The 25,997-nt window shown below is 51.3% G+C and overlaps 1 protein-coding gene across 1 annotated transcript in view; it reads right to left on the reverse strand.

Moving 5' to 3' along the window:
* Positions 1-17,181: 17,181 nt before the first annotated feature.
* The window catches only part of HS6ST1 (heparan sulfate 6-O-sulfotransferase 1), a 53,304-nt gene continuing 44,488 nt past the window's right edge, over positions 17,182-25,997 (reverse strand). The window contains exon 2 of the mRNA XM_033231915.1: positions 17,182-20,514. Coding sequence (XP_033087806.1) covers positions 19,806-20,514 — 709 coding nt within the window. The 3' untranslated portion in view covers positions 17,182-19,805. The remainder of the gene's footprint in view (positions 20,515-25,997) is intronic.

Here is a 25,997-nt window from a genome sequence, read left to right on the forward strand (position 1 = left end):
GAGGCTAAGAAATCCGAGAGTATGGTGATGGCATCTGGCAAAGGCCTTTGTGCTGTGTCATCCCATGGCAGAAGGTAGAAGGGCAAGAGAGGGTGAGAGCAAGAGGGGAGCGAAACTCACTTTTATGACAAACCTACTTTTGAGATAACTGCTAGCCCATGCCCGTGATCATGACATTAATCCATTAATGAGAGCAGAGCCCTCAGGACCGAATCACCTCTTATTAGGCCCCAGCTCCCAAAACTGTTACGTTGGGGACTGTTTCCGACACATGAACTTTGAGGGGTATATTCCAACCATAGCACAATTTATCCAAGATTGTGGGATGCAGCAAAAGCAGTACATAAAGGGAATTTATCGCAGTGAATGCATACATCAGAAAAGAAGAAAAATCTGAAATCGATAATCTAAATTTCCACAGTAGAAAACTAGAGAAAGAAGAGCAAATTAATTCCAAAGTAATCAGAGGAAAAGAAAGAAAATAATTAGAGCAGAAAGCAATGAAATTGAACACAGGAAATCAGTAGAGGAAATCCACAAAAGCAAAAGCAGTGCTCTGAAACGATTAATAATATCAGTAAGTCTCTAGCAGGGCTAAGAAAAAAAGAGACAATGTAAATTACTAACATCAGAAATGAAAGATACTATGGACATTGTAAGATTAATAAAGGAATACTGTGAAGAACTCTGTCCACAAATTTGATAACACAGATGAAACGAACCAATGTACTGAAAGACACAATCTGCCAAAACTCACCAAAGAAAAAAATAGACATTCTGAATAGGCCTATAGGTGTTCAAGGAATTAAATAAATAAGTAATAACCTTCTAAAAAATAAAGCACTAGGCCCAGATAAGTGCAACTTCTACCAAACTTTTTTTTTTTTTTTTTTTAAGACAGAGTCTTGCTCTGTCACCCAGGCTGGAGTGCAGTGGCATGATCTCAGTTCACTGCAACCTCCACCTCCTGGATTCAAATGATTCTCATGCCTCAGCCTCCTGCTAGCTGGGACTACAGGCTTGTGCCACCACACCTGGTTAATATTTGGAATTTTTTTTTTTAGATGGAGCTTTGCTCTTGTTGCCCAGGCTGGAGTGCCATAGTGCGATGTCGGCTCACTGCAACCTCTGCCTCCTGGGTTCAAGTGATTCTCCTGCCTCAGCCACCCAAGTAGCTGGGATTACAGGCATATGCCACCATGCCCAGCAAAGTTTGTATTTTTAGTAGAGACAGGGTTTCTCCATGTTGGTCAGGCTGGTCTCTAACTCCTGACCTCAGGTAATCCACCGCCTCAGCCTCCCAAAGTGCTAGGATTACAGGTGTGAGCCACCGTGCCTGGACTTAATATTTGTATTTTTAGTAGAGATGGGGTTCTGCTATGTTGGCCAGGTTGGTCTCAAACTCCTGGCCTCAACTGATCTGCCCACTTCAGCCACCCAAAGTACTGGGATGACAGGCGTGAGCCACCTCACCCAGCCTCACACACATTTAAGGAAGTAATTCTACAAATTGTCTACAGTGTCTTTCAAAGAGTAGAAACAGAGAGAATACTTCCTAACTCTTTCTATGAGGACAGCATTACCACAATATCAAAACCAGACAAAGATAACACAAGAAAAGAAAACTGATATCCCTCATTAGCAAAGAGGCAAAGACTCTCAACAAAATATTAGTAAATTAAATCCAGCAACGTATACAAATAATTATTTATCAAGACCCACTGAGGTTTATCCTAGGTATACAAGGCTGGTTCAACATTTGAAAATTAATTAATGTAATCCATCATATCAATAGGCTAAGAAAAAAAATTATGATCATATCTACACAGAAAAGACATTTGACAAAAGGCTGTTTGTAGTAGCTTTACCCATAATTACTAAAACTTGGAAGCAACCAAGATGTCTTTCAGTAGGTGATTGGATAACATGGTGGTTCATGTATAATAATGGAATATTATTTAGCACTAAAAAGATTTTAGCTATCAAGCCACAAAAGCACACAGAGTATCCTTTTTTTTTGAGATGGAGTCTGCCTCTGTCATTAAGGCTGGAATCTCAGCTCACTGCAACCTCTGCCTTCTAGGTTCAAGCGATTCTCCTGCCTCGGCCTCCCGAGTAGCTGCAATTATAGGCGCCCACCACCATGCTCAGCTCATTTTTGTATTATTAGTAGAGATGGGGGTTTCACCATGTTGGGCAGGCTAGTCTGGAACTCCTGACCTCAGGTGATCCACCCACCTCGGCCTCCCAAAGCGCTGGGATTACAGGCATGAGCCACCACGCCTGGCCGAGGATCCTTAAATGCATCTTACTAAGTGAAAGAAGCCAATTTGAAAAGGCTGCCTAGTGTATGATTCCAACACCCTGGAGAAGGCAGAGCCATGGAGACAGTGAAAAGAGCAGTGGTTGTCAGGCATTCGTGGGGAGGGAAGGATGAGTAGGCAGAGCAGAGAGGGTTTTTAGGGCAATGAAAATCCCCTGCGTGATGCTCTAATGGTGGATCCATGCCGTTATGCATTTGTCCAACCCATAGAATGTCCAACACCAAGAGTGAGCCCTCAGGTAAACCGTGAACTCTGGAGGATAATGATGTCACTGTAGGGTCATCAGTGGTAACAAGTGTACCACACTGTTTGGAGATGTGGATAGTGGCCAGCGTGGTGGCAGGGGTTATATGAGAAATCTCTGTACCTCCCTCTTAATTTTGCTATGATATCCAAAGATATCCAGATGGCCCACAGCATATGAAAAAGTATTCAACATCATTACTTGAGTCATAAAAATTAAAAACTAGAATGAAATTCCACTATGCAATTAGAATGACTAAAATGGAAAAGATTGGCATCAACAAAGGTTGGCAAGGATGTGGAGCAATGGAAACTCATCCGCTGTCGACACAGGTAAATCAGTTCCAACACTTTGGAAAACTGCAAATTTGGTATAAAGTTAAAATTCACTTTTAATGGCCCAGAAATTACACTCTCTGGTATTTACACAAGAGGAATAAAAAGATAGGTTTACAGAGAGAATTTAGTATCAACTTTATTTATAAATAGGTAAAAACTCAAAACAACCCTATGTCTAATAACAGGAGAATGGATAAACAAATTATGGTACATTCATATGACACATAAAAAAACAGCAAAGGCCCCTTGCCGCTAGCCAGGCCTGGCCAGGTCCAGCTAGTAGCATCAGCTGTCCTGAACCCTGAAAGGCTCTGGGCCTGGCCTAGGATCTTGTAGCAGCATCTTGGCAGGCAGAGTTGAGCCCAGAGGGAGCTCAGAGTTGGAGATGGTACAGCCTGTAGCAGCTAGTGGCACCTCTTCTAGGGAGACTGGAATTAGCCAGCTAGCGTCTGTGAGGAGTCACATGTAACACACATGGTGCCCAACATGAATAGCATGAAACATATATAGCATGTAATATATACTGCATATAACATATATAGCATGCATACATGCATAGCTTATAACACATATATGTGTGCAACACATACACAATATGCACAGCATATATAACACAAGCTGCATGACATGTAACAGACAGCATGTGTACATGTATGGCATGCAACATGCATAGCAACATGTACACTACATAACTCATACATAAAGTGCATAACACACATGCATGTTTAACATATAACACACAAGCATATATGTATAGCAAGTAATATACATACTGCATAATAGGTATACCATGTAACATATATAGCATGCACCACATGCAGCAGATACCATGTATAGCATGTCGCAGATATAGCCCGTATACATGCATGGCACCTACCATGCATAGCGTGGCATCTTGGCCTGTGGTTTGTTTTTCCATGAGGAATGTCCTCTCCCCTGGTTGGACTGGCCTGAGGGTGGGAATAGCTCTTCCCAGCAGGCATAATTAGGCTTGTTTTGCCTCACCCTTCACCCTCTACCCTTTATTTCCTTCTTGGGACATGGCCCAAATAAGCTGGGATAAAGAAGGGGCCTTTTGTAATGTGGCTGTGAGTGGAGAACAGTCCAGGAGGCTCTTTTCTGTACTGGCCCCTGGAGTCACTAGAAGAGGTCACTTGGCTGCACCAGGACTCTGGCTGCCTTGCGACCGGGCCCCCAGGCTGAGGGTGTGAAGAAGGCTGACTTCCTTCTCAGTCCCACTATGCTTCTGTCAAGGGAGAAGCAGCTTGGCAAGAGGGCTTCTGGTGACTGCCCTGAAATCAGGGTGTCTTGGTTTGTGTTTCCCCAGGAGCAGACTCAGCAAGGCTTCAGTTGCAGGTGGCTTATTCAGGAGGTCATCTCAGGAACCTCCAGTACGCAAATGGGGAAGTGAGGGAGGACAAAGCGGGCGTCTTATCACGCAGGCTCCACCGGGCAAGTGGGGTCAATCCTTACGGGGATGCTAGAGACTTATCCTTGTCTGTTGTGGAACCACCAGTTCTCAAGGAGGATCTACTCCCAGCTCTCATTTTACAGTAGAAACTTTTGACGAAAAGAGCCAAACTCGGCTGGGCGCAGTGGCTCATGCCTGTAATCTCAGCACTTTGGGAGGCCAAGGCAGGTGGATCACCTGAGGTCAGGAGTTCAAGACCAGCCTGGCCAACACGGTGAAACCTCATCTCTACTAAAAATACAAAAATTAGCCGGGCGTGGTGGCGGGCACCTGTAATCCCAGCTACTCGGGAGCCTGAGGCAGGAGAATCGCTTGAACCCAGGAGGCGGAAGTTGCAGTGAGCCAAGATCTTGCCATTGCACTCCAGCCCAAATGACAAGAGCAAAACTCCATCTCAAAAAAAAAAAAAAAAAAAAAAGAGTCAAACTGTAAAATATTTGAAGAGATTTATGCAGAGCCAAATATGAGTGACCACGGCCCATGACACAGCCCTCAGGAGGTCCTGAGAACACAGTTCTCCTTGCTGGGGAAAATCAGACATGCTCAGCATGTCAGGAGGGCCCAGCCAGACGGTGGGATGCTGCAGCCAATGGTTGCTGCACGTGCTGTCCTGAGGCAGGGTTTGTTGGCTGAAGGTGGGAGCAGCAAAGACCTGACATGGTCATTATTTATGGCCTCACAGCCACTTTCTCAGTGACCGTGAGAAAGGGCCTTTGAGTGGAGCCTCCCTGAATTGACTGAAGGAAATGTGGATGCCTGTGCTAGGGTAAGAATAACCATGTCCCAGGCTGGGTGCGTTGGCTCATGCCTATAATCCCAGCACTTTGGGAGGCTGAGGTGGGTGGATCACCTGAGGCCAAGAGTTTGAGACCAGCCTGGCCAATGTGGTAACACCCCGTCTCTACTAAAAATACAAAAAAATTAGCCAGATGCAGTAGCGCTTGCCTGTAATCCCAGCTACTTGGAGGCTGGGGCAGGAGAATCGCTTGAACCAGGGAGACAGAGGCTGCAGTGAGCTGAGATCACATTCCAGCCTGGGCAACAAGAGCGAGACTCCATCTCAAAAAAACAAAAAACAAACAAAAAAAACCCAGCCATGTCCTAAAGGTGAGTTGATTAAAATAAAAGTCTTCTAGATAGGAAACTTACACCTCTGGTAATATGGGGATGTGGAGTAGACATGCTTTTCCCTCCTCCTGCTAAGTAAAACTAAAAACTCTGTCCATCATACATATACTCTGAAAGGTGGAGAGAAGACAGACCAGCTAGGGACCTTGAGACCCAAGGAATGATGTATTGATCCATTGTCATGCTGCTAATAAAGACATACCCAAGATTTACAAAGGAAAGAGGTTTAATTGACTCAGTTCTTCAGGGCTCAGGAGGCCTCAGAAAACTTACAATCATGGCAGAAGGGGTAGCAAACACATCCTTCTTCACATAATGGCAGGAAGAAGTGCCGAGCAAAAGCGGAAAAGCCCCATATATCCATATATATATATACGTGTGTATATATGTGTGTGTGTGTGTATATATATATTATATATATATATATTTTTTGAGACGGAGTTTCACTCTTGTTGCCCAGGCTGGAGTGCAATGACGCAATCTTGGCCCACCGCAACCTCCGCCTCCCCTGTTCAAGCATTTCTCCTGCCTCAGCCACCCAAGTAGCTGGGATTACAGGCATGTGTCACCACGCCTGGTTAATTTTGTATTTTTAGTAGAGACGAGGTTTCTCCATGTTGGTCAGGCTGGTCTCGAACTCCCGACCTCAGGTGATCTGCCTGCCTAGGCCTCCCAAAGTGCTGGAATTACAGGCATGAGCCACCACGCCTGGCCAAGGAAAAGCCCCTTATATGAATAAAACCATCAGATCTCATGAGAACTCACTATCACAAGAACAGCATGATGGTAACTGCCCTCATGATTAAGTTACCTTCCACTGGGTTCCTCCCGTGACACATGGGGATTATGGGAACTACGATTCAAGGGGAGATTTGATGTGGACACAGAGTCAAATCATATCAAATGAAATAGTGGTGAGTCCCTGGGTTTATCTTTCTGGCCTCATGTGTCCCAGACTTGGAGGAGAAGCAGCTGGCAACCCAGAAATGCTCATGGACATAGGAAAAAACAAAAGCCCCAAGAAAGTCTGCTATCTTAGTCCAAAGACCAGGGAAGGTGTAGCCTACCAGAACAGAAAACTCTCAGGCAATAACCATTCTAACCCAGCTGAACACCACAGAAAAATCTGTAGTCCCCCTAACCCCCACCAGCAAAGGCCAAGGTGAGATCCTAAACTATAACAAAGCACCCCAACATCTGCTGGGATGGTGTCAGAGAAGGCCAAGTAGGGGACTGGGACTTCTATCCCCAGTGGCTGGTTATGAGCCCCTCCCAGGTTTCAGTAACATTGAGCCCCTCACCTCAGGTGTCAGGAGAGCCAAGCGAGGAACCTGCATCTACACCTGGAACTGCTGGGACAGCATCACCACCTCTCCTGTTTCACCTCCAGAGCCATGCCAGTGACTGGAAGGTGAAACAGAAGGATTCAATAAGATCCAGAGTGTTATATAGAAAAAATGTCCATATTTCAACAGAAAATCACTCATCATATCAAGAACCAGGAAAATCTCAAGCTGAATGAAAAAAGACAATCAGTAGATGCCAATACCAAGATGACAGGGATGTCAGAATTATTTGAGAAGTTTGACAATAATTCTTAAAACAGCCATGATAAAAATGCTTCAATGAATAATTATGAGCACTCTTGAAACACAGGATAAAATAGAATGTCTCAGCAAAGAAATAGAAGCTATAAAGAAGAACCAGGCTGGGTACAGTGGCTCACGTCTGTAATCCCAGTGCTTTGGGAGGCCAAGGCAGGTGGATCGCTTGAGGCCAGGAGTTCGAGACCAGCCTGGGAAATACAGCAAGACCCTGTCTCTTCTAAAAATACAAAAATGAACCAGGTGTTGTGGCACACGCCTGTAGTCCCAGCTACTTGGGAGGCATGAGAATTGCTTGAAGCTGGGAGACAGGGGTTGCAGGAGCCAAGATCATACCACTGCACTCCAGCTTGAGCAACAGAGCAAGACTGTCTTTCAAAAAGCAAAAACAAGCCAACAAACAAGAACCAAATGGAAATTTCAGAATTGAAAACACAATAACTGAAGTAACAATCTCAGCAGACGGTCTCAATAGCAAATGGAGGGGACAGAAGAAAGAACTAATGAACTGATGAACTGGAAGACAGAACAAAAGGAATTACCCAATCTGAAAACAGGGATAAAAAGCAGAGTTTTAAAAAATGAGCAGAACCTTGTGGGCCTATAACAAGATCTTACATTAATGCCATCCAACTCCTGGAAGGAGAGAAGAAAGAGGGTGGAGTTGGCAAAGTATGTGATGAAATAATGGCTGAAAACTTCTCAAATTTGGCAAGAGACATAAACTTATGTATTCAAGAAGCTGAATGAACGCCCAACAGGATAAGTTCAGAGAAATCCACTCCAAGATACATCATAATTAAACTTCTGAACACGTAAGATTAAAAAAAAAAATCTTAATAAGTAGCCAGAGAAAACAACACACTATCCCTAGAGGAAGAAAACATTGAAATGACAGTGTATTTCTCATCAGAAATCATGGAAGCCAGGAGAAAGTGGTATAATTATTTTTCAAGTGCTGAAAGAAAGGAATTGTCAACCCAAAATCTCATTACTACCCCTGCTCCCCAAATCTTTCAGGAATAAACCAAGACATTCTCAGATGAAGGAAAACCAAGAGAGGTGTCATGAGCACACCTACCCTAAAAGAGTGGCTAAAGGAAAGTCTCTAAACAGAAAGGAAACAATAAAATAAGGAACCCCGAAACACCAGGAAGGGATAAAGAACATGGTAAGCAAAAATATGGGTGACTACAATAGGCTTTTCTCTTCTTGAGTTTTCCAAATTGTGTCTGATGGTTGAAGCAAAAATTGTAACATTGATGTGGTTCTAAGTATATGCAGAAGAAGTATTTATTAAGATAATTATAAATGGGGGAGAAAAAAGGGATATGAAAAAAGGGAGGTAAGGTTTCTATACTGTATGCAAACTGGTAAAATGATGACACTAGTAGACAGTGATAAATTGTGTATACTTATGTAATACTAGAGCAACCACTAAAAAAGCTATATCTAGAGATACGCTCAAAAACACTACAGATAAATGAAAATAGAATTCTAAAGAATTGTTCAGCCAAGCCACACCAAGGCAAGAAAAAGAAAATAGAAAAATGAAAAAAGAGAACAAACAGAAAACAAAATATAAAATGTTAGACTTAAGCCCTACCTAACATATCAATACTTATATTAAGTGTAAGCAGTATAAATATACCAATTAAAAGAAAAAGGAAATGTGGATGCAAAAACATCCCCCAATTCTGTGTTGCTTACAAGAAACTAACTTCAAATAAAACAATATAAGCTGGCCGGGTGTGGTAGCTTACACCTGTAATCACCGCATTTTGGGAGGCTGAGGCAGGAGGATTGTTTGAGGCCAGGAGTTTGAGACCAGCCTGGGCAACATGGTGAAACCCCATCTCTACAAAAAATGCAAAAATTAGCCAGGTGTAGCAGCATATGCCTGTGGTCCCATGTACTTGGGAGGCTGAGGTGGGAGGATCACTTGAGCCCTGGAGGTAGAGGCTGCAGTGAGCTATGATTGTGCCACTGCACTCCAGCCTGGGTGAGGAAACAAGACCATGTCTTATTTCCAAACCAAACAAAACCAACCAAAACCAACCAACCAAACAAAAAACCCAAAAACAGCAACAACAAAACAATATAGGCAAGTTGAGAGTAAAAGGATGAAAAAAGATATATCATGTAAAGATTAATCAAAAGAAAGCAGGAGTGACAATATTAATATCAGAAGGCAAACTTCAGAGCAAAGACAATTACCAGAGATAGTGTGGGACAGTATATAATGCTAAACCGGTCAAAATCCACCAGGAAGGCATTGTAATTTTAAATGTGTATGCACCAGACAAGACAGTTATAAAATACGTGAAACAAAACTGAGAAAAGAAAAATAGTTAAATCCACAATTATAGTTAGAATCTTTAATGTCCCTCTCTCAAAAATTGATAGAACAGCTAGACAGAAATTGGCAAGGATGTAGAGGAATTCAACAACAAACAGACTTAATTGGCATTTATAAAACAACAGCAGTATATAACTTCTTTTCAAGTGTCCATGGAACATATACCAAGACAGACCATCTACTGGGTGATAAATCTCAACAAGTTTAAAAGAATTGAAATCATACAGAGCATGTTCTCTGACCACAATGGAATAAAACTAGAAATCAATAACAGAAAGATAACAGAAAAATCTCCCAATATTTGGGAACTAAACAATGTCGTTCTGAGTAATCCATGAGTTAAAGAGGAAGGTTTAAAATGAAATTTAAAATTTAAATGAAATTTAAACATTGAACTAAGAATAAAAATGTAGCAGTAAAATTTATAGAAGGCAGCTTAAGCAGTGTTGAGAGGCAAAAGTACAGCAAGAAATGTTTCCATTAGAGAAGAGGAAAAGATTCAAATCAAGAATCTAAACTCCCAGGTCAGGCGCAGTGGCTCATGCCTGTAATCCCAGCACTTTGGGAGGCCAAGGTGGGTGGATCACCTGAGGTCAGGGGTTCGAGACCAGCCTGGCCAACATAGCCAAACTTTACTAAAAATGCAAAAAAAAAAAAAAAAAAAAATTAGCTGGGCTTGGTAGCGCACCTGTAATCCCAGCTACTTGGGAGGCTGAGGCATGATAATTGCTTGAACCCAGGTGGTGGAGGTGGCAGTGAGCCGATATCACGCCACAGCACTCCAGCCTCGGGGCAGACCAAGACTCCATCTGAAAAAAATAAAAATCTTAAGAAATCCTGGGCAGTGATCTGATTGGTTCTGCTTGTGTCATGTGACCACAACACGGCAAATCCCTGTGGCTGGGAGGCACGGCCCTTTCCACCAAGGTGTCTGCCTCGGCGTTGCTGGCTCAATGGACTTCCCCTCACCCAGGCAACGCTGTGTGTGGTGGCGCTGTGGCAGCCGGTCTTGGGGGCTCTTGTGAAAGGGGCCAAAACAGGTATGTGGGGGAAGGTGGGCCCACCCTGGGGGAACCAGGACCGGTGTCACCATTGCTCTATGATTAATCCAGCAACATGATGTGCAACGGCTTAAAGCCCGTGTCCCTTGTCTCCCCTGCCTTCATGGCACCTGGCCACCCAGGAGGTGCCAACCAGCCTGGTCCTCTGTCCATGTCCTGGGAGTGCTTGGACCTGGCTGTGGGTGCCAGATCCCTTTCTGTTTCGGGAGCCGGTAGCCTGAGGTAGCCCAGGCTTCTGCACTGGCTTCACAGGCAGGCTTATCCAAAGTATGACTTTATTTTGAGACACATAACCACACAGGAAAGTCCAAAGAACAACATGTATCCTTAGTACGTATTTATGCTTTATTATATATATTTATATTGTTAATATATACTATTGTTATATAAGATATATACGTATTTATGATTCCAATATTTATACTTAATAGATTTATACATTTATAAATTTTTATGCTGGGCGCGGTGGCTCAAGCCTGTAATCCCAGCACTTTGGGAGGCCGAGACGGGCGGATCACGAGGTCAGGAGATCGAGACCATCCTGGCTAGCATGGTGAAACCCCGTCTCTACTAAAAATACAAAAAACTAGCCGGGCGAGGTGGCGGGCGCCTGTAGTCCCAGCTACTCGGGAGGCTGAGGCAGGAGAATGGCGTGAACCCGGGAGGCGGAGCTTGCAGTGAGCCGAGATTGCGCCACTGCACTCCAGTCTGGGCGACAGAGCGAGACTCCGCCTCAAAAAAAAAAAAAAAAAAAAAATTTTTATAAATGTATAAAATCACTCAGAGGTGATGATTGCTGTCCTTATTTGTCTTGTTTTCTAATGAAAATATGTAAACTGTTACAGATAAAGTTGATGTTCCCTTATTCCTCCAAACTGAGAAGTCCCCATTTTGCAATTTTGAGACAATTCCTGTCACGAATTTAGTGTTTATCTTCCCTTCCATTTTGTATTTGCTTTTATTTCCAGCTATTTATGTTTTGAATGGGTAATTCAAACATAACGTCATTGTCTTCATCTTCTCTTTCCCTCCCTCCCTCCCTTCCTTCCTTCTTTCCTTTCTTTCTTTCTCTTTCTTTCTCTCTCTCTTTTCTTTTTTTCTTTTCTTTCTCCTCCCCCTCCCCTTCCCTCCCCTCCCATTGCTTTCCCTTCCTTTCTTTTTTGTGAGACAGGGTCTCATTCTGTCGCCCAGGCTGGAATGAAGGGGCTCGATCTTGGCTCACGACAACCTCCAACTCCTCAGCTAAAGTGATCCTCCCGCCTCAGCTTCCCAAGTAGCTGGGATTACAGACATGCATCACCACTGCTGTCTAATTTTATTTTATTTTTTTGTAGAGACGAGGTCTTGCTATGTTGCCCAGGTTGGTCTGGAACTCTTGGTCTCAGCAATCCTCTCAAGCCTCCAAAAGTGCAGGGATTACAGGTGTGGGCCACTCCATCCGGCCTCATTCACGTTTCAAAAATCAAAAGGTACAAAAGGAAAAAGCTCCTTTCCCCTCTCTGGGCCTTTTAACACTTGCACATAAATGAAGCCAGGAACAGCAGCAGTGTCTTGAGTAGTTGGTGGAAAGAAGGTGTTATTACATGGGCTGCAGCCTCCAGCTATGCTCTTTGCAGGAATTTGATCTTTAGTGGCCGGACCATTGTTAGCATTAGGTTCAGCTGAGAGTGACAGAAACCCCAAGCGACACTGGCCTTAACAAGGTACACATTTCTTTCTTTCTTTCTTTTGTTTTTTCAGACAGAGTCTCACTCTGTTACCCAGGCTGGAGTGCAGTGGCATGATCTCAGTTAACTGCAACCTTTGCCTCCCGAGTTCAAGTGATTCTCCTGCCTCAGCCTCCTGAGTAGCTGGGACTACAGGTGCGTGCCACCACGCCCAGCTAATTTTTGTATTTTTAGTAGAGACGGGGTTTCACTATATTGGCCAGGCTGGTCTTGAACTCCTGACCTCAGGTGATCCACCTGCCTTGGCATCCCAAAGTGCTGGGATTACAGATGTGAGCCACCGCACCTGGCCAGAACACACATTTCTATTTTACATGGATAAAGTCTTAAGGTAGGCATCCCACAGCTATTAGGGTGGTTCCCCAATCATCAAGGACCTATCTTGTTGCTCAAGCACCCTCACCACATGGCATCTACTTCATGGTCCAACATGGCTGCTTGAGCTCCAGTCATCATATCCTCATTGTAGCCATTCAGTGGGAGCAAGGGAGGAAGTTACTTTTTTTTCAGGCTTGTCTCCCAAAGTGGCAAGGAACATTTCCTCTTGCACACTGTTGGCCACAGAGTGTAGTGACAACACAGGCCATTGTAAAGGGGGCTGGGAAGTGGAGTCTCGATCCTGGCTGGCTGTGTCACCGCTGATACGTAGTGGTTCTACTGCTAAGAAAGGAGGGAAGAACAGCTACCAAGGCACAGCTAGCAGGCTCTGCCACCATGCCTGAGTTTCAGATATTCCAGGCTGAAAACCTCTGCCTTCATGGAGTGCCCGCCAGAAAGGGACCGACTTCAGGCCACTTCCCAAGCGGCACCAGAAGTAGCAGCCAGGCTGCGCAGGGCCGCTTCCTAAGCAAACGCATGAGTCACACAAGCGGCCTTTGTTAGCTCAGCCAGCTCTCCTGGAAGTCCTTCTCCCGGAGGAGCCGAGGGCCCCTTCCAGCTCTTCCTGCGCCTGAGGCAGAGGACGCTGGCAGCAGTGAGCCCACCCGCTCAGCCCCCATGAACAACATTGCCTGGTGCTCCCCGGCCTGGGACCGGGCCTTCGCGGCTTCTGGGCTGGGCGGGCACCGCGGGGAACAAAGAAGCGTTCCTAAGCCTGAGCCACGCGGCTCCAGGCCGACTCCCTGGAGTCTTGGAGAGGCTTGTCTTGAATGCCTGGCTTTTTGTTTGAGAAAGAAAAGGGTTTTCCGAAGTCCCCAGGCTTCCTCTTGCATGGAAATCCCAGAGTTCCGAGGAGCCACAGAGTGGGGTGGGAGGACAGGGCAGTGAGGACGCCCTGTCGCAGGGGACAGTGAGGATGTGCAAGAGTTGGGGAAGTCTGGGGGCACAGGTGAAAGGGAAGACACCCCACCTCAGCCCTCCATGGCTGTGGCCTCTGCCAGGGCCGGGCGCTGGGAGGCGGGCCGTGGCACCTGCCTGGAATCCTGCGAGGGGCGTCTGGCAGGCCTGGCGGGGTGCAGTGCAGCAGACACGGCAGTGGGCGCTCAGACACGGCTGAGGTGCAAGGGGGACCTGGGGCTGAGGTGGGGGCTCAGAGCAGGGCATCAGAGGGGACAGACTGGGTCCCAGAAGGGGTCTCTGTGTCTCGCCCGAGCCAAGAGACTAGACTCTGAGTTCCGGCTGCCCTGGACACCCCTGCAGTGGAGCTGCTGAGGGCAGAGGCTGGCGGTCCTGGTGAGACCAATGACCTCTCTTCAAGGCGGGGTGAGGGGGACCGTGTGTGAACACCCTGTCCCTGCTAGGGGGATGACTGACCTAACAGGATGTAGGTAGTTTTTTTTTTTTTTGAGATGGAGTCTGGCTCTGTTGTCCAGGCTGGAGTGCAGTGGCACGATCTTGGAGGCAAACTCTTCACACCATTCTCCTGCCTCAGCCTCCCGAGTAGCTGGGACTACAGGTGCCCGCCACCACGCCCAGCTAAGTTTTTGTATTCAGTAGTGAATTTTAGTAGTGAATTCAGACCCTCCTCTGGATCTGCCCCAGGAGCCCAGGTCCTACCTGAAGCCCGAGGCCCGGGGCTGAGCTGGGAGTGTTCGTGCAGACAGAGCTGGAGGCCAGTGAGAGGCAGCAGGGAGCAGGGCTGGCAGGAGGGAAGCAGACAGGCGTCCTCTCAGCGTGGGGCTGGGAGCAGGATGGCAGGGCCAGGCAGGGTTGCATGGAAAACTGTCATGGCCCTTTCGGGGAAAGAAAGGGGAGAGAGAGGGACAGTGCGTGGGTGTGCCCACAGGAGAGGCTGGGCCCACCTGGTTTTGCTTGGCAGCTGCAAGGCAGTGGGTGGGGCCAGGATTCTGTGCTTTCAACAAGCCCCCCAGGTGGCTCATTTGTGGTCCGCATTTCGTCCGCCTTTGTGGGCAGGTGTGGGGCCAGGCCGGCTCCCCTGATGCAGCGGGATCCTCACGGCAGCCTTCCTCCTTTTTTTTTTTGAGGTGAAGTCTGTTGCCCGGCTGGAGTGCAGTGGCATGATCTTGGCTCACTGCAACCTCTGCCTCCTGGGTTCAAGTGATTCTCCTGCCTCAGTCTCCCGAGTAGTGGGTATGACAGGTGCCCGCCACCACTCTTGGCTAATTTTTTATATTTTTAATAGAGATGGGGTTTTGCCATGTTGGCCAGGCTGGTCTCAAACTCCTGGCCTCAGGTGACCCGCCGGCCTAGGCCTCCCAAAGTGCTGAGATTACAGGTGTGAGCCACTGCGCCTGGCCCAGCTTTCCCATTTCACAGAGAAGGAAATGGAGGCACAGGAGCGAACAGCAGCCAGCGGTCCACTTGGAACCCAAGACCTGATCTGACAAAGCGACTCCTGTAAGTTTCTCTGCTGCTGCCGCTACATGTCAGGGAGCCAGACCCAGGCTCTCCCTGCAGGGCTGTCCTTGGAGCCCTGAGGTGAGGCCCTCCTAGGAAGGTGTTCTCATGTCATGAATACACTGTGTGCCCCCTGAGTCCTCCTAGTCTGGAAGCTCCCCAAGTCCAGGTGTACACTCCCGGGAGAGGTCTTGGGGCTCCCACCTTTGCGAGGGTGGCCTGAGGATGGGCTCCTCTCTGTGCCACAATGAAGGGGACCAGGGGTCCCAAGCCAGGCACCTGGGAGACCACACCTAGGTAGGGGTCGTGGGGGCCCAGCTTCCCCGAGGAAGAGAACCCAGCGCTGTGTGCAGAGGTGCCCCCAGCTGAGCAGGGTGTGAGGACTGATACTGGCCTGATGGCTTTGGCATGAAGCCCAAGGGGAGCAGTGGGGAGCAGGCCCAGTAGGCCCATCCAGGGATGGGAACGTGGCTGGCCATGGCTGGAGCATCTTGTGTGAAGATGGAACGCTGGGACAGGAGGGATAAGGCATGTGGTGCTGGCCACGAGGCTGGGTGGTGGAGGAGCTGCCTTTGTCCAAACCCAGAGGCCCAGGAGCAAGGACAGATGTGGGTTTCCCTGGCAGGACAGAAGGGGGTAGGGGACCTTGGAGGATCCGGTGAGCCTGACGCTCACAGGACTGTGTGGCAGTGGGCAGGAAGTGGGGATGAGGGCTGGGCAGGGGGCAGACTCGAGCCTCCTGGGTCTTTGGCTCAGGTGGACTTCCTTTATTTATTTTTTGAGATGAAGCCTCACTCTGTTGCCCAGGCTGGAGTGCAGTGGCACGATCTCGGCTCACTGCAACCTCCACCTCCCGGGTTCAAGCGATTCTCCTGCCTCAGCCTCTCCAGTAGCTAGGATTACAGGCATGTGCCACCACGCCTGGATGATTTTCTATGTTTTTGGTAGAGACAGGGTTTTACCGTGTTGGCCAGGCTGGTCTTGAACTCCTGACCTCCAGTGATCTGCCTGCCTCAGCCTCCCAAAGTGCTGGGTGTGAGCCACTGCACCCAGCCTCCTTCTGGCTCGTTCTGACTCCCGCCCTGCTTGTGCCGTGACTCTCCCAGAAACACCCTGGTGACCTTTGTCACTGGGATGGTGGCGGGTATAAGCCTTGACCCTCCTAGAAACACCACGGTGACCTTTGTCACTGGGATGGTGGCAGATACGAGCTGGCAGGTGACCACTATGGCTGGTTTTCCCCAGGGCCCCAGCAGGGAGGCTGGACTTCCCCCATCCAGGGAACAGAGCTACAAGGCACCTGGGCTGACGGAACGTGCCTCGCCCGAGGGCCTTCCTGCCCAATGTCACCAAATCTGACCACTAGGAAACTTGCATCTGCAGACCTTTTAAGACAACTGGCCCGTATTAGTCAAATAAGTCAATCCTAAGAAAGATTGGAAAAAAGAAGGGGTGGCCGAGACTCTCTCCTCCATTCAAGGAGACAGGAGAGGCACACAGAGGATCGTGTGGTCCTGGGGCTACGAAATGCTCCGAAGACATCTCTAGAACAAGCGGAAGATCTGGATATTGGGAAATATTGTATTGTTATAAAATGTGGGGGCTGGGACAACAGGGTTGAGTTTTGTGGCAGAACATCCTTAGGAGACACGAGCTGATGGATTTAGAAGTGTGGTATTCTGATGATCACAATCTACTTTCAGATGTTTCAGAAAGGCATGCGCATGTGTGCGTGTATGAGAAAGTGTGGGCACAGGATAAAAGAAGGTGAAGAATTTAGGCTAAGAGCATGTGGGTGTCCATGAACTATTCCTCCACCCTCTTTGTCATTTGAAATCTTCCAAAATTTCAAAAGACAGGGAGGGAGGAGGTTAATGAGAATGTAACTCAGTGGCGCCTGCCTCCCTCTCAACTGGGTGTCATCTTCCCAAATACTGTCACTGATGATGAATAAATGGTTACTCTTTATGGTGATGACAAAGTCCCATTTTTTTCTTTCAGAATGCCTTAATGTGACTGTCCTCACTGAGCCCCCTGCACCTGTGCAACACACCCCACCCTTGGGACTTGGTGTGAGACCCCCACTGGGAGGAGCAGCTATGCCGCAGAGACCACAGCACGCCCACCACTCCTTGTCAGAGTTTATTTCATCGGCTAACATTCATTCTCGACCTAGACAAAAACAATTAGATGATTATGACTTGCTTTTCCATCATCAACTCATGTTTTTTTTGTATGAATAACCAAAACATTTCTTCTCAACACTTTTTTTTTTAAGAAGAAGCTATAAATAAATAAAGCTTTAAACGATCCTGGGCTCAAGTTAAACAGTTCCAGTTCCCGAAAAGTTCACAGCCTTGTTTCGTGGGCAGTTCTGCTGTTCCTGGCTTCCCCCTCCGGGAAAGGGACGTTTGCAGGTCTGGGGGTCCTGGTGACTAAGCTGTTAGCTCCACGGCCTGCCTGCTTCCGTCCTCGCAGCCCTGGGAGGGCCCTGGGTGGACAGAGTCCTTACAATTTAGGAGATGCTGCTGGCAAAGGAACCGTTGACCCAAAGCAGGTGGCCTGAACGGGAAGTGCCAGGCTGGACACTTGGGGGCTGAGGGCACTGCCAGTTGCCACCACCTCAGGATACCTCAGCCTGGCGCAGGCCCGAGAGGAGACTGCTTTCCAAATGCAGCGGAGAGACTGAGATGAGACCCGTGCTTCCATGTGAGTTGGGATGCGGGGCATAAGTTAACACATACTCCAATATGTACAAAACAACCTGCGCTCGGGCTGGAGCACCCAGGAAGCCCATGGCCAGGTGAGGCCACCTTGAGCCAGGCCTCTGGCTGGGTGTCCACCTCCTCCCAGGAGGCCAAGGTGCCCCATGTGGCTTGTGCAAGACCCCAGGCTCCCCGGAACACGCTCCTCCTCCCTCCCAGGAGTGCACCCACCCCAGTGCTGAGTGTCCCAGCAGATTCCCATTGACCCTGACCTCCCTCTGAAAGAACCACACCACCACATCCCCTTGGCACTCACTTCCTTAGTGTGATGCATCCACCCAGGGAGGTGACCCTGGCTAGCACGCTGCCCACCCTACCCTGTTGACCGCCCTGTCCTTGGACCCCAAAGTAAAATGGGGCCAGTGTAGGAGGCCTGAGGGTGGGGCCGTATACCACACCTCCAGGGGTAGCAACCTCATCTGACCACATCCTCACCTTCCTGTGCTGCAGCAGGCGCTTGCTCCCAAGCCCGTGGTAACCCATATCTCCAGCCCACAGTGGGGCAGCTGCGGGGGCTGAGTGAAAGCTGGGGCAGGAGAGAGGGCCCCTGCCAACCCCAGCCAGGCAGCTTGCAGAGCCCACTGCCCTACATCTGAGTCAGCTTGCGGCCTGAGCACACCAGTCTGCCCTCTGGGGGACCCACGGCACCTGTGAGGGCCTTCCTAGAGACACCTGGGGACAGGGCACATGCTTACAACAGATATGCAACATGGCTTTTACTAGGGCCACTGCAGCCAGTGGGGAAACCTGTGGGGCTACTGGGAACAGAGCTTGGCCAGCCTTTTGCCAGGGGGTGGGCAGCACGGGGAAATGCAAGGAGAGCCAGGGTGGGGAGGGCTGAGGATCTGGTGTCAGGGAGGGCACCTACAGCTGTTTTGTCAAGGCTAGTTGAGAATCTGAATGCTCAAGTCCTCATTCCTGGCCATCCAGAGCCACTGTGGTCCAAGGGTATGGCTCTTGGGCAGGGGCTATGGTCCCACGCTCCAGCCGATGGAAGCCTGATGAACTGAATCCACACGCTGGCGGCAGCAGTGGTATTTGAGCTCTTGAGTATGTGTCTCGGTGATGGGGCTGGGCAGCCTGCTAGCAAATCCCAGTGGGTCAGAAAGGAGAACAGAGGCAGGGGAGGGCTCGGTCCCCAGCCCTTCCAGTCTGAGCCAGGTCTGCCTGGGTCACCTCCAAAGGCCAGCCGGGGACTCAGGCACAAGTGGCAGCATCTCCGACCAAAGCCTCCCCACTCGTGGGCTGCCAGTCGGCCCACAGAAGGCCGGCAATGCAGCTTGGGCCCACTCCCCAAACCCCTCCTTGGTCTGAGGACTGTGGGGAGTGGGTGGGGCCTGAACATCAGCTTTGGCCTCCTGACCCAAAGCATGAAGCAGAACCATGGGCCAGAGCGGAGTGGGCCTCCTGGGGGCTGGACTCGAGTCTTCTCTGCCTCAGATGGGGGTGGGCCCTGACCTTGGGTGAGCTGGGGGCTCCCCAGGCCTTGGGGCTTTGGGGACAGCCAGAAGGGGAGGGCCTATGGGATGGCCTGGAACTGGGGCAGTTGCCAGAAGCTGGTCTCACTCCTAGTAGCCTGGACAGAGGAGCTAAGAGCGAGTGCCGTGTGCATAGTTGGTGAGGGACACGCTCCTGGCCTGGCAGGTCCACTTTCTGCTGTCCTTGTCTCTTGTGCAAACCTTCAGTTTTTGTGATAAATCCAAGGGGACCAGGAGAGCAGGCACAACCCCTGCTCTGGAGGCCCTGCCCTGCCCATGGCATCCTCCGAGCATGCCTTCCTCTGACCCACTGGCTGCACCTGTCCATTCCTCAAGCCCCCATCCCCACCCAGCCCTACTATGTCCCTGTTCTGTTTATTTTCAGGACACAGCTCCCTCTGGGGGGCAGGTGTGGGACACTCTCCCCGTGACAGTCTTGGGTGGACCTGTTGTCTGTCCTGTTTTAACCCCCACACCCCCCAAGAGGCCTCCCTGTGGCCACCACCGCCACTACCACTTCTCAATGATGTGGCTCATGTAGTCCTCGGTGGGCACGCGGCCCGGCTCCTCAGCGTCCTCCCGTGGCAGTGCCTCCTTGGCCCGGTGCAGCAGGCGCTCCTCGCGGCTCCTCAGGCGCTGCTCCCTGCGCTCCAGCTGCCGCTTGTACTGGTAGCGCTGCTGGAAGAGGTCCTTGGCGTAGTCATACAGCTGCATGTCCAGGTCGTTGAGCTCCTCGATGCGCCGGATGGTGTCCTCGTCCACCTCCACGCCGCCCGCCCGCGTGCTGTTGTACTGCATGAAGGGCCGGATGAACTTGAGGTTGAACGTCCGCTCGAACAGGTACTGCGTCTTGCGCTGGAACTCGGTCAGGCCGAAGAAGGCCATGCCCCGCAGGTTCTTCTTGGCGCTCTCAAGCAGCAGCTGGGCTCGCTTGCCCTCGGGGATGAACGACAGGTTGTAGCAGCCCACCAGGCTCAGGTCGGCCAGCATGCGCACCTGGCGGTTGTTGGCCAGGTTGTACGGGCAGTCCATGAACTCCTGCAGCGTGCAGCCTGACCAGTCCGTGCCCTCGTAGCAGGGCGGCAGCTCCTCGGGCGTGGGCGTGCGCCCGTCACACATGTGCAACGACGTCTTCCACGTGGCACCCCTCTGCACATGCCGCCACTCACTCAGGTAGCGGGACACGGGGTCTCGTAGCAGGGTGATGTAGTAGAACTTCCTGCAAGGAGACGGGGAGAGGAGGTGAGGGCTGTGGCAGCATGAGGGGTGCTACTAGGGCTGCTCGGAGTCAAAGTCCCCACTACAGGGCTTTGGGCTTCACCTCTGAGGCCAACCAACGCCTGCATTTAGATCTCCAACAGCCGTTTCAAAACCCGGTATCAGCGATGCCAAGGAGCATGCCACGGTCACATGGCTACCCAGGGTGATCACCACAGTGCCCTGCAGTGCCTGGCCTGGCTCCTCTGGAGGGACAACCTGACTTTTTCCTGCTGGTGGGTGAAGCCGCCAATACCTCATCCAGGGAGGTCCCAGAGCCACAGCTGCCTGAGACCAGCAGTGTTCACCAGCTGTTTATAGCCTGGGCACGGTGCCACCCAAGGAGCCACTCAGCAGGAGCAGAGGGTGGGCAGGGGTCAGGGAGGGTCACCTCCAGTCCCAGTCCCAGGGTCCTACCAAGGCCTGGTGGTTGGGCCCAGTGGACCATCCAGCCCAGGACCCCAAGGGAAGCCATGACTTATACAGTCTCCAACTCTACTTGGCAGGTTGTCCCCCAAGACGCCAACGCTTTGCACAGTACGTAAGGGTGCCTGCACAAGGGAGAAGCGACCCAAGGAAGGCTCCACCTCCCACCGTCCCCTGCACGGCAGGAGCCCAGCATGGAGCCTGAGGCTCGCGATGACGCCGGGCTGGAGGCGTCAGGACACTGGACAGGTGGGTAAAATGTGGCGGCAGCTGCAGGTGTGCCCAGTGTGTGTGTGGGGTCAGCCCTGGGGAGGCTGCAGTCATTCTTATACGGTTCCTCCTCCTGGCTCCTGCCCGTGCCGGGGTGGGTGGGCCTCAGGTCAAGGAGAACCAGGGCCGGGCTGGCAGCCTAGGAGCCCACAGGGCCCCTCACTGCCCGGGGGAGCAGCTCTAGAAGGGCCCTGACCCACCGCCAGGACTCCCCAGATGGCAACATGGAAGTTACCCACACTGCCCTGAGCCGGAAGGGGATGGGGGGGCATGGGGGGACCCCAGGGAACACAAAGCGCTTCCTGGCATCTGCTGGCAGCTGCCCTGATCTGACCGCACACCTCCCTATGGGGAGGGAGGCACAGTGCCTGGCAAGTCGTACGGTGTCACTGCAGGCCACCCCCGCCTAGGGGGACATGTCAGAAAGCCTCAGCGGGGGCAGCTCTAAAGCAGGTGGGGGTGCCAGTGATGGCTCCAGGGACAGACAGCAAGGCCAGCACTACTGCATGCAGACTGCTGAGGAAGGGACAGGCAGCTGTCATCTGCCCGGTGTTCTCTGTGGCCTGGCAGGCCCAGACCCTGCCCTTGAGGAGCTCCCAGCAGATAGGGTGGAGGGAGGACCCGGCAGGACTGAGCTGACAACCCCAGAGTCAGGCACGGCTGGTCTCCAGGGGCCAGACAAGCTGTGGTCAGCAGGGGCGAGAGCAGGCCTCAGCTTCCCTGCTCCAGGCTCCCTCTTCACACGCCCCAAGGCACACCTGGCCCTCCCCGAGCACCCTGCACCCATCGCCTGCCTGGTACCACCCTGCACCCATCGCCTGCCTGGTACCACCCTGCACCCATCGCCTGCCTGGTACCACCCATCCGTGCTGATGGCAGCAGCTCCTGGGCACTCAGGGCCTCAAGGGCCAGAGGGTGGGACCTTCTTCAGGTAGCAGGTGAGACAAATGCTTTAGAACCAAAAATGACCACGGGCCAGGGAGTAAGGGCCCGAGGGGGCCGGGGCAGGCTTCTGTCTCCCGCCTCGGGCTCACAAGGCCCTGACTGCTCAGAAAAGAGGCCATCCATGCCTTCCTAGCTGACCCTGTGTCCAGGGGAGGCATCGGGCTGCATGGACTTCCGCTCCCCACGCCTGTGGGGCCTTGACCAAATGGATGGAGACAGGCCAGTGTGAGGGTTTCTTCTGAACACAGAAAACCACAGTGTGATGCGTCAACCAACAGAAAGGCTTGCCCTCCTAGCCCCAGCCAATGACCCTGTGAGTTACGGCCACACGGACCCCTGAGGGCTTTCCCCCTCCTGGGAGGAACTCATTCCTCGGCTGCACATGGTCTGACCATACCGTGGGTCTTGGCAGCCAAGCTCAAGCAGCTGCCACTAGGGCACATAACCGCAAATGCCAGGTCAGCACCAGAGTGCGGAGGAACTGAGGTGAAGCCGGCACCATGGGAAGGGCCAGGACACGGTCGACACCAACCCCATACCCAGGTCCCCTGGGGGTTCAGATGGTCCCTGACCACTCGAAGGCAGGAGCCTGGTGGTGAGGGCAGCATGGGCCACAGGCACAGGCTCCCTTCTCTGAGTCCCTTCTCCCTGGCAGCGACCTTTCTGTATGACAGCCTCCTCGCCCCGCGAAGCTTGGGGCCTCTGCCGTGGAGAGGCTGTGGCATCCACCTGCCGCCTTCCCTATGCGGCCTGGGCCCTCCCCTCCCCAGCCCCGTCATGGTCTGCAGGTAGGAGCACACAGGTACATCACCCCTGGTCCCTGCACGGGCCATGCCCTCCGTTGGAATGCCAGTGTGAGTGACCGCCCCTTGGTCAGACCTCTCCACCTTTAAGACCCGGCTCTAAAAGATAAGCGGTTGCCAGTGGAGTGCAGAAGGAGCCCAGAGCACCCAGCGGGCACGTGTGGTGTACACAGTGGGCCGGCTCTAGTAGCCCCAGATGGCACACGACCTACTGACCATCATGGGTTAGGGTGGCAGCCAGCTCAGTTTTCACGTGTCCGACAGCGGCATCCTCTCTACAGGACACAGCTGAGGGGAACAAAGGCCTCTCTGCCTGCGCCTGCTGGGGCAGTGTCTTGAGGGGACACTGAGACCCCGGTACAACTGCGGCAGAGCTAGGGGCCAGAGACAGGGAGGAGGAGAGGAGAGGGCTCGGTTTTCTGGGTCCAGCCATTGCAATGACTTAGGTTTTTCGTGTGCAAGCCACTTAGAAGAGCCATGAGCAATTTACTCTTTGGTTTCTGAAAAAGCTGGGAGGGTGAGCTGCTGAAGACAGACACTCATTTGAAAGCCATCTAAGTCTGGGGCCCTCAGAGCACTGGAGGTGACACTTTCTCCTTTACCGCCCCAGGCCTGGCTCTCTCCTTTGCCAAGGACTTCTGTGCACAGAAGGCCCAGCAGGCACCAACAGGGGCAACGGTGGGGGCAAGGGGCACCTGAACCAGCCGAAACCCTCATGGTCCCTGGAATCACCAAGCCTGTCAGCCTCACCTGTCCTTCCTGCGTCCATTTCCCAGATAACCCTTCTGGACCAAGGCCTCCCGCTGCAGGGACAGCTGCTGGGGAACCACACCAGGGAGGCAGGTGTGTGCAGAAACATGCATGTTCTCATTAGCAGTGCCGGTCCAGCGGCTCTGCATCTTGCAACAAAATGGTGCAACGGGCACTGCGCCTGGGGGACCCTGAGGAGCTGACCGAGGCCCCCGTCCTAAGGCCCAGGGGCTTACACTGTCCCCACGGCTCCCTGTGCACCTTCCCTGCTCAGAACATCGCCATGCCCTGGGTCCCCTGGTTCTGTCCCCTAGACACGGCCTGTGGTATAAAGGGCCAGGCAGACTCTAGAAGTTGCCTGTGAGGCCAGTAGCCAAATGTGTGTGTTCCTGTCCCTTTCTGCAGAAGTGACAGCTGAGCCAGGGAGGGTAACCTGCCCTTGGCCACCATCTAGTTCCTACCTACCCCTGCCTGAACGGCATGAAAGCCCCTCCCTGGCACACCCCTCCAGAGCCGGTGGCACTCTTTAGGAGCCAGAGGCATCCAGTCCCATGCCCACCACGCAGAGCCCTCCCCTCCCCTCTGCCGAACACTGCAGGCACTGCTGGCCACAGGCACATCCTGGCTATCCTCTGCCTCGGTGCCCCAGCTCCACCTCGCCCTGTCCCACCTCCCGTGCTCTGTCTTCTTTCCTCCACTGCATGCATTGCCAGACGCATCTGCTGTTTACTCTACAGTCTGTCATCTGCCAAAAGGTGGGGTGGAGGTGTCGAACAGAAGTGGGAAGAGGGCGGGGTGTGGTGAGGTACAGAGGACTCCCCAAATGGCCCACCCCGGATCTAGTCAGCTCTCTGACATGTGCTCTCTGGAGGTGCCAGGGGGGCGACTCACAGCTCAGATGTTCGAGGAATGATCTGCACACTCAAGGTGGTCCCCAGCCTCTGCCCTCAGGAGCCCAGGCTCATCTAATCCCTGCCCTGCACCCCCTGCGGAATGGTCTGCGCCCCAGAGCAGCCTTCCCTGCACTGACACCTGGGACCCCACAAAGCAGGGGGCTTTGTGCCTACCACTATCCAGCAGGGTCTATCCATCCAAGTGCTCCAAGTGCCTGCCGGCAAGGCTTCCAGAAAGAGGGAAGAGAGAAAATAGAGGAGAGGAGATGATGAGAGAAATAACCAGAACTGGAGTACGTCATTCACTGAGACTGAAATGGCTCACCAAGTGCCGAGAAAATGAATGTGGGGACTGAACAGATGACTAAAAAGTTGACCCTTGAAGCATCTGAACAGAAAAAATACATGAAAGGCATGCTTCTCCACCGCAGTGCCGTATGGTAGAAACCAATGGAGCAAGGTCTTCAAAAGACAGAGGGAAAATGACCCATGCAGTCTCATACCCAGCCAAATTATCAATCAAGTGTGGGCAGCAGAGACATCTTCAGACATGCAAAGACTTAGGAAATTTACCTTCTGTGAATCTTATTTTAGGAAGATCCTGGAGTAGGCATCTCATTTAGCAAAAAAGGAAAAGAAACAAAACAAAACAAAACAAAAAAAGCAAACTTGGGAGCCAGGAGCTCCAACCCAGGGGGCGGTTCCAGGATGTCAGCAACACATCCCACTGGGCCTGTCACAAGCAAGGGGACAGAAGCTCTAGGTAAAAAGGGGCAAAGGCCGGGCGTGGTGGCTCCCACCTGTAATCCCAACACTTTGGGAGGCTGAGGTGGGTGGGTCACTTGAGGTCAGGAGTTCGAGACTAGCCTGGCCAATGTGGCAAAACCATGTCTCTCCTAAAAATACAAAAATTAGCTGGGTGTGGTGGCACATGTCTGTGTTCCCAGCTACTTGGGAGGTTGAGGCAGGAGAATGACTTGAATGCAGTAGGCGGAGACTACAGTGGGCCGAGATTGCACCTGGGTGACAGAGACTCAGTCTCAAAAAAGGGGGTGGGGTGGGGGGGGGGATGGACAGATGGCCTGACACAGCTGAGTAGTTGGTGGGAAAAAATGAACGGTAGGTGTGTGGCAGATTCTGGAATCATTTGGAAAAAATCCATGAAGATAGAAAATAAGGCAAGTAAAAATACAAGGCAATCATGAATTCCAGGAAAAACAAAAAGTTACATAGAAAAGAAAATGAAGTATACTACTTGCCCCAGAGGTAAATGATGGTTTTGAAGGCATCATCATGTAAACAGTGATGACTGTAACAGTGAATACTGATTTAATAAAACGTGAGCTTTAACTGTATGT

This window comes from Trachypithecus francoisi, unplaced genomic scaffold, assembly GCF_009764315.1.
Source record: "Trachypithecus francoisi isolate TF-2019V2 unplaced genomic scaffold, Tfra_2.0 Lachesis_group13, whole genome shotgun sequence".
Classification (NCBI taxonomy): Eukaryota; Metazoa; Chordata; class Mammalia; order Primates; family Cercopithecidae; genus Trachypithecus; species Trachypithecus francoisi.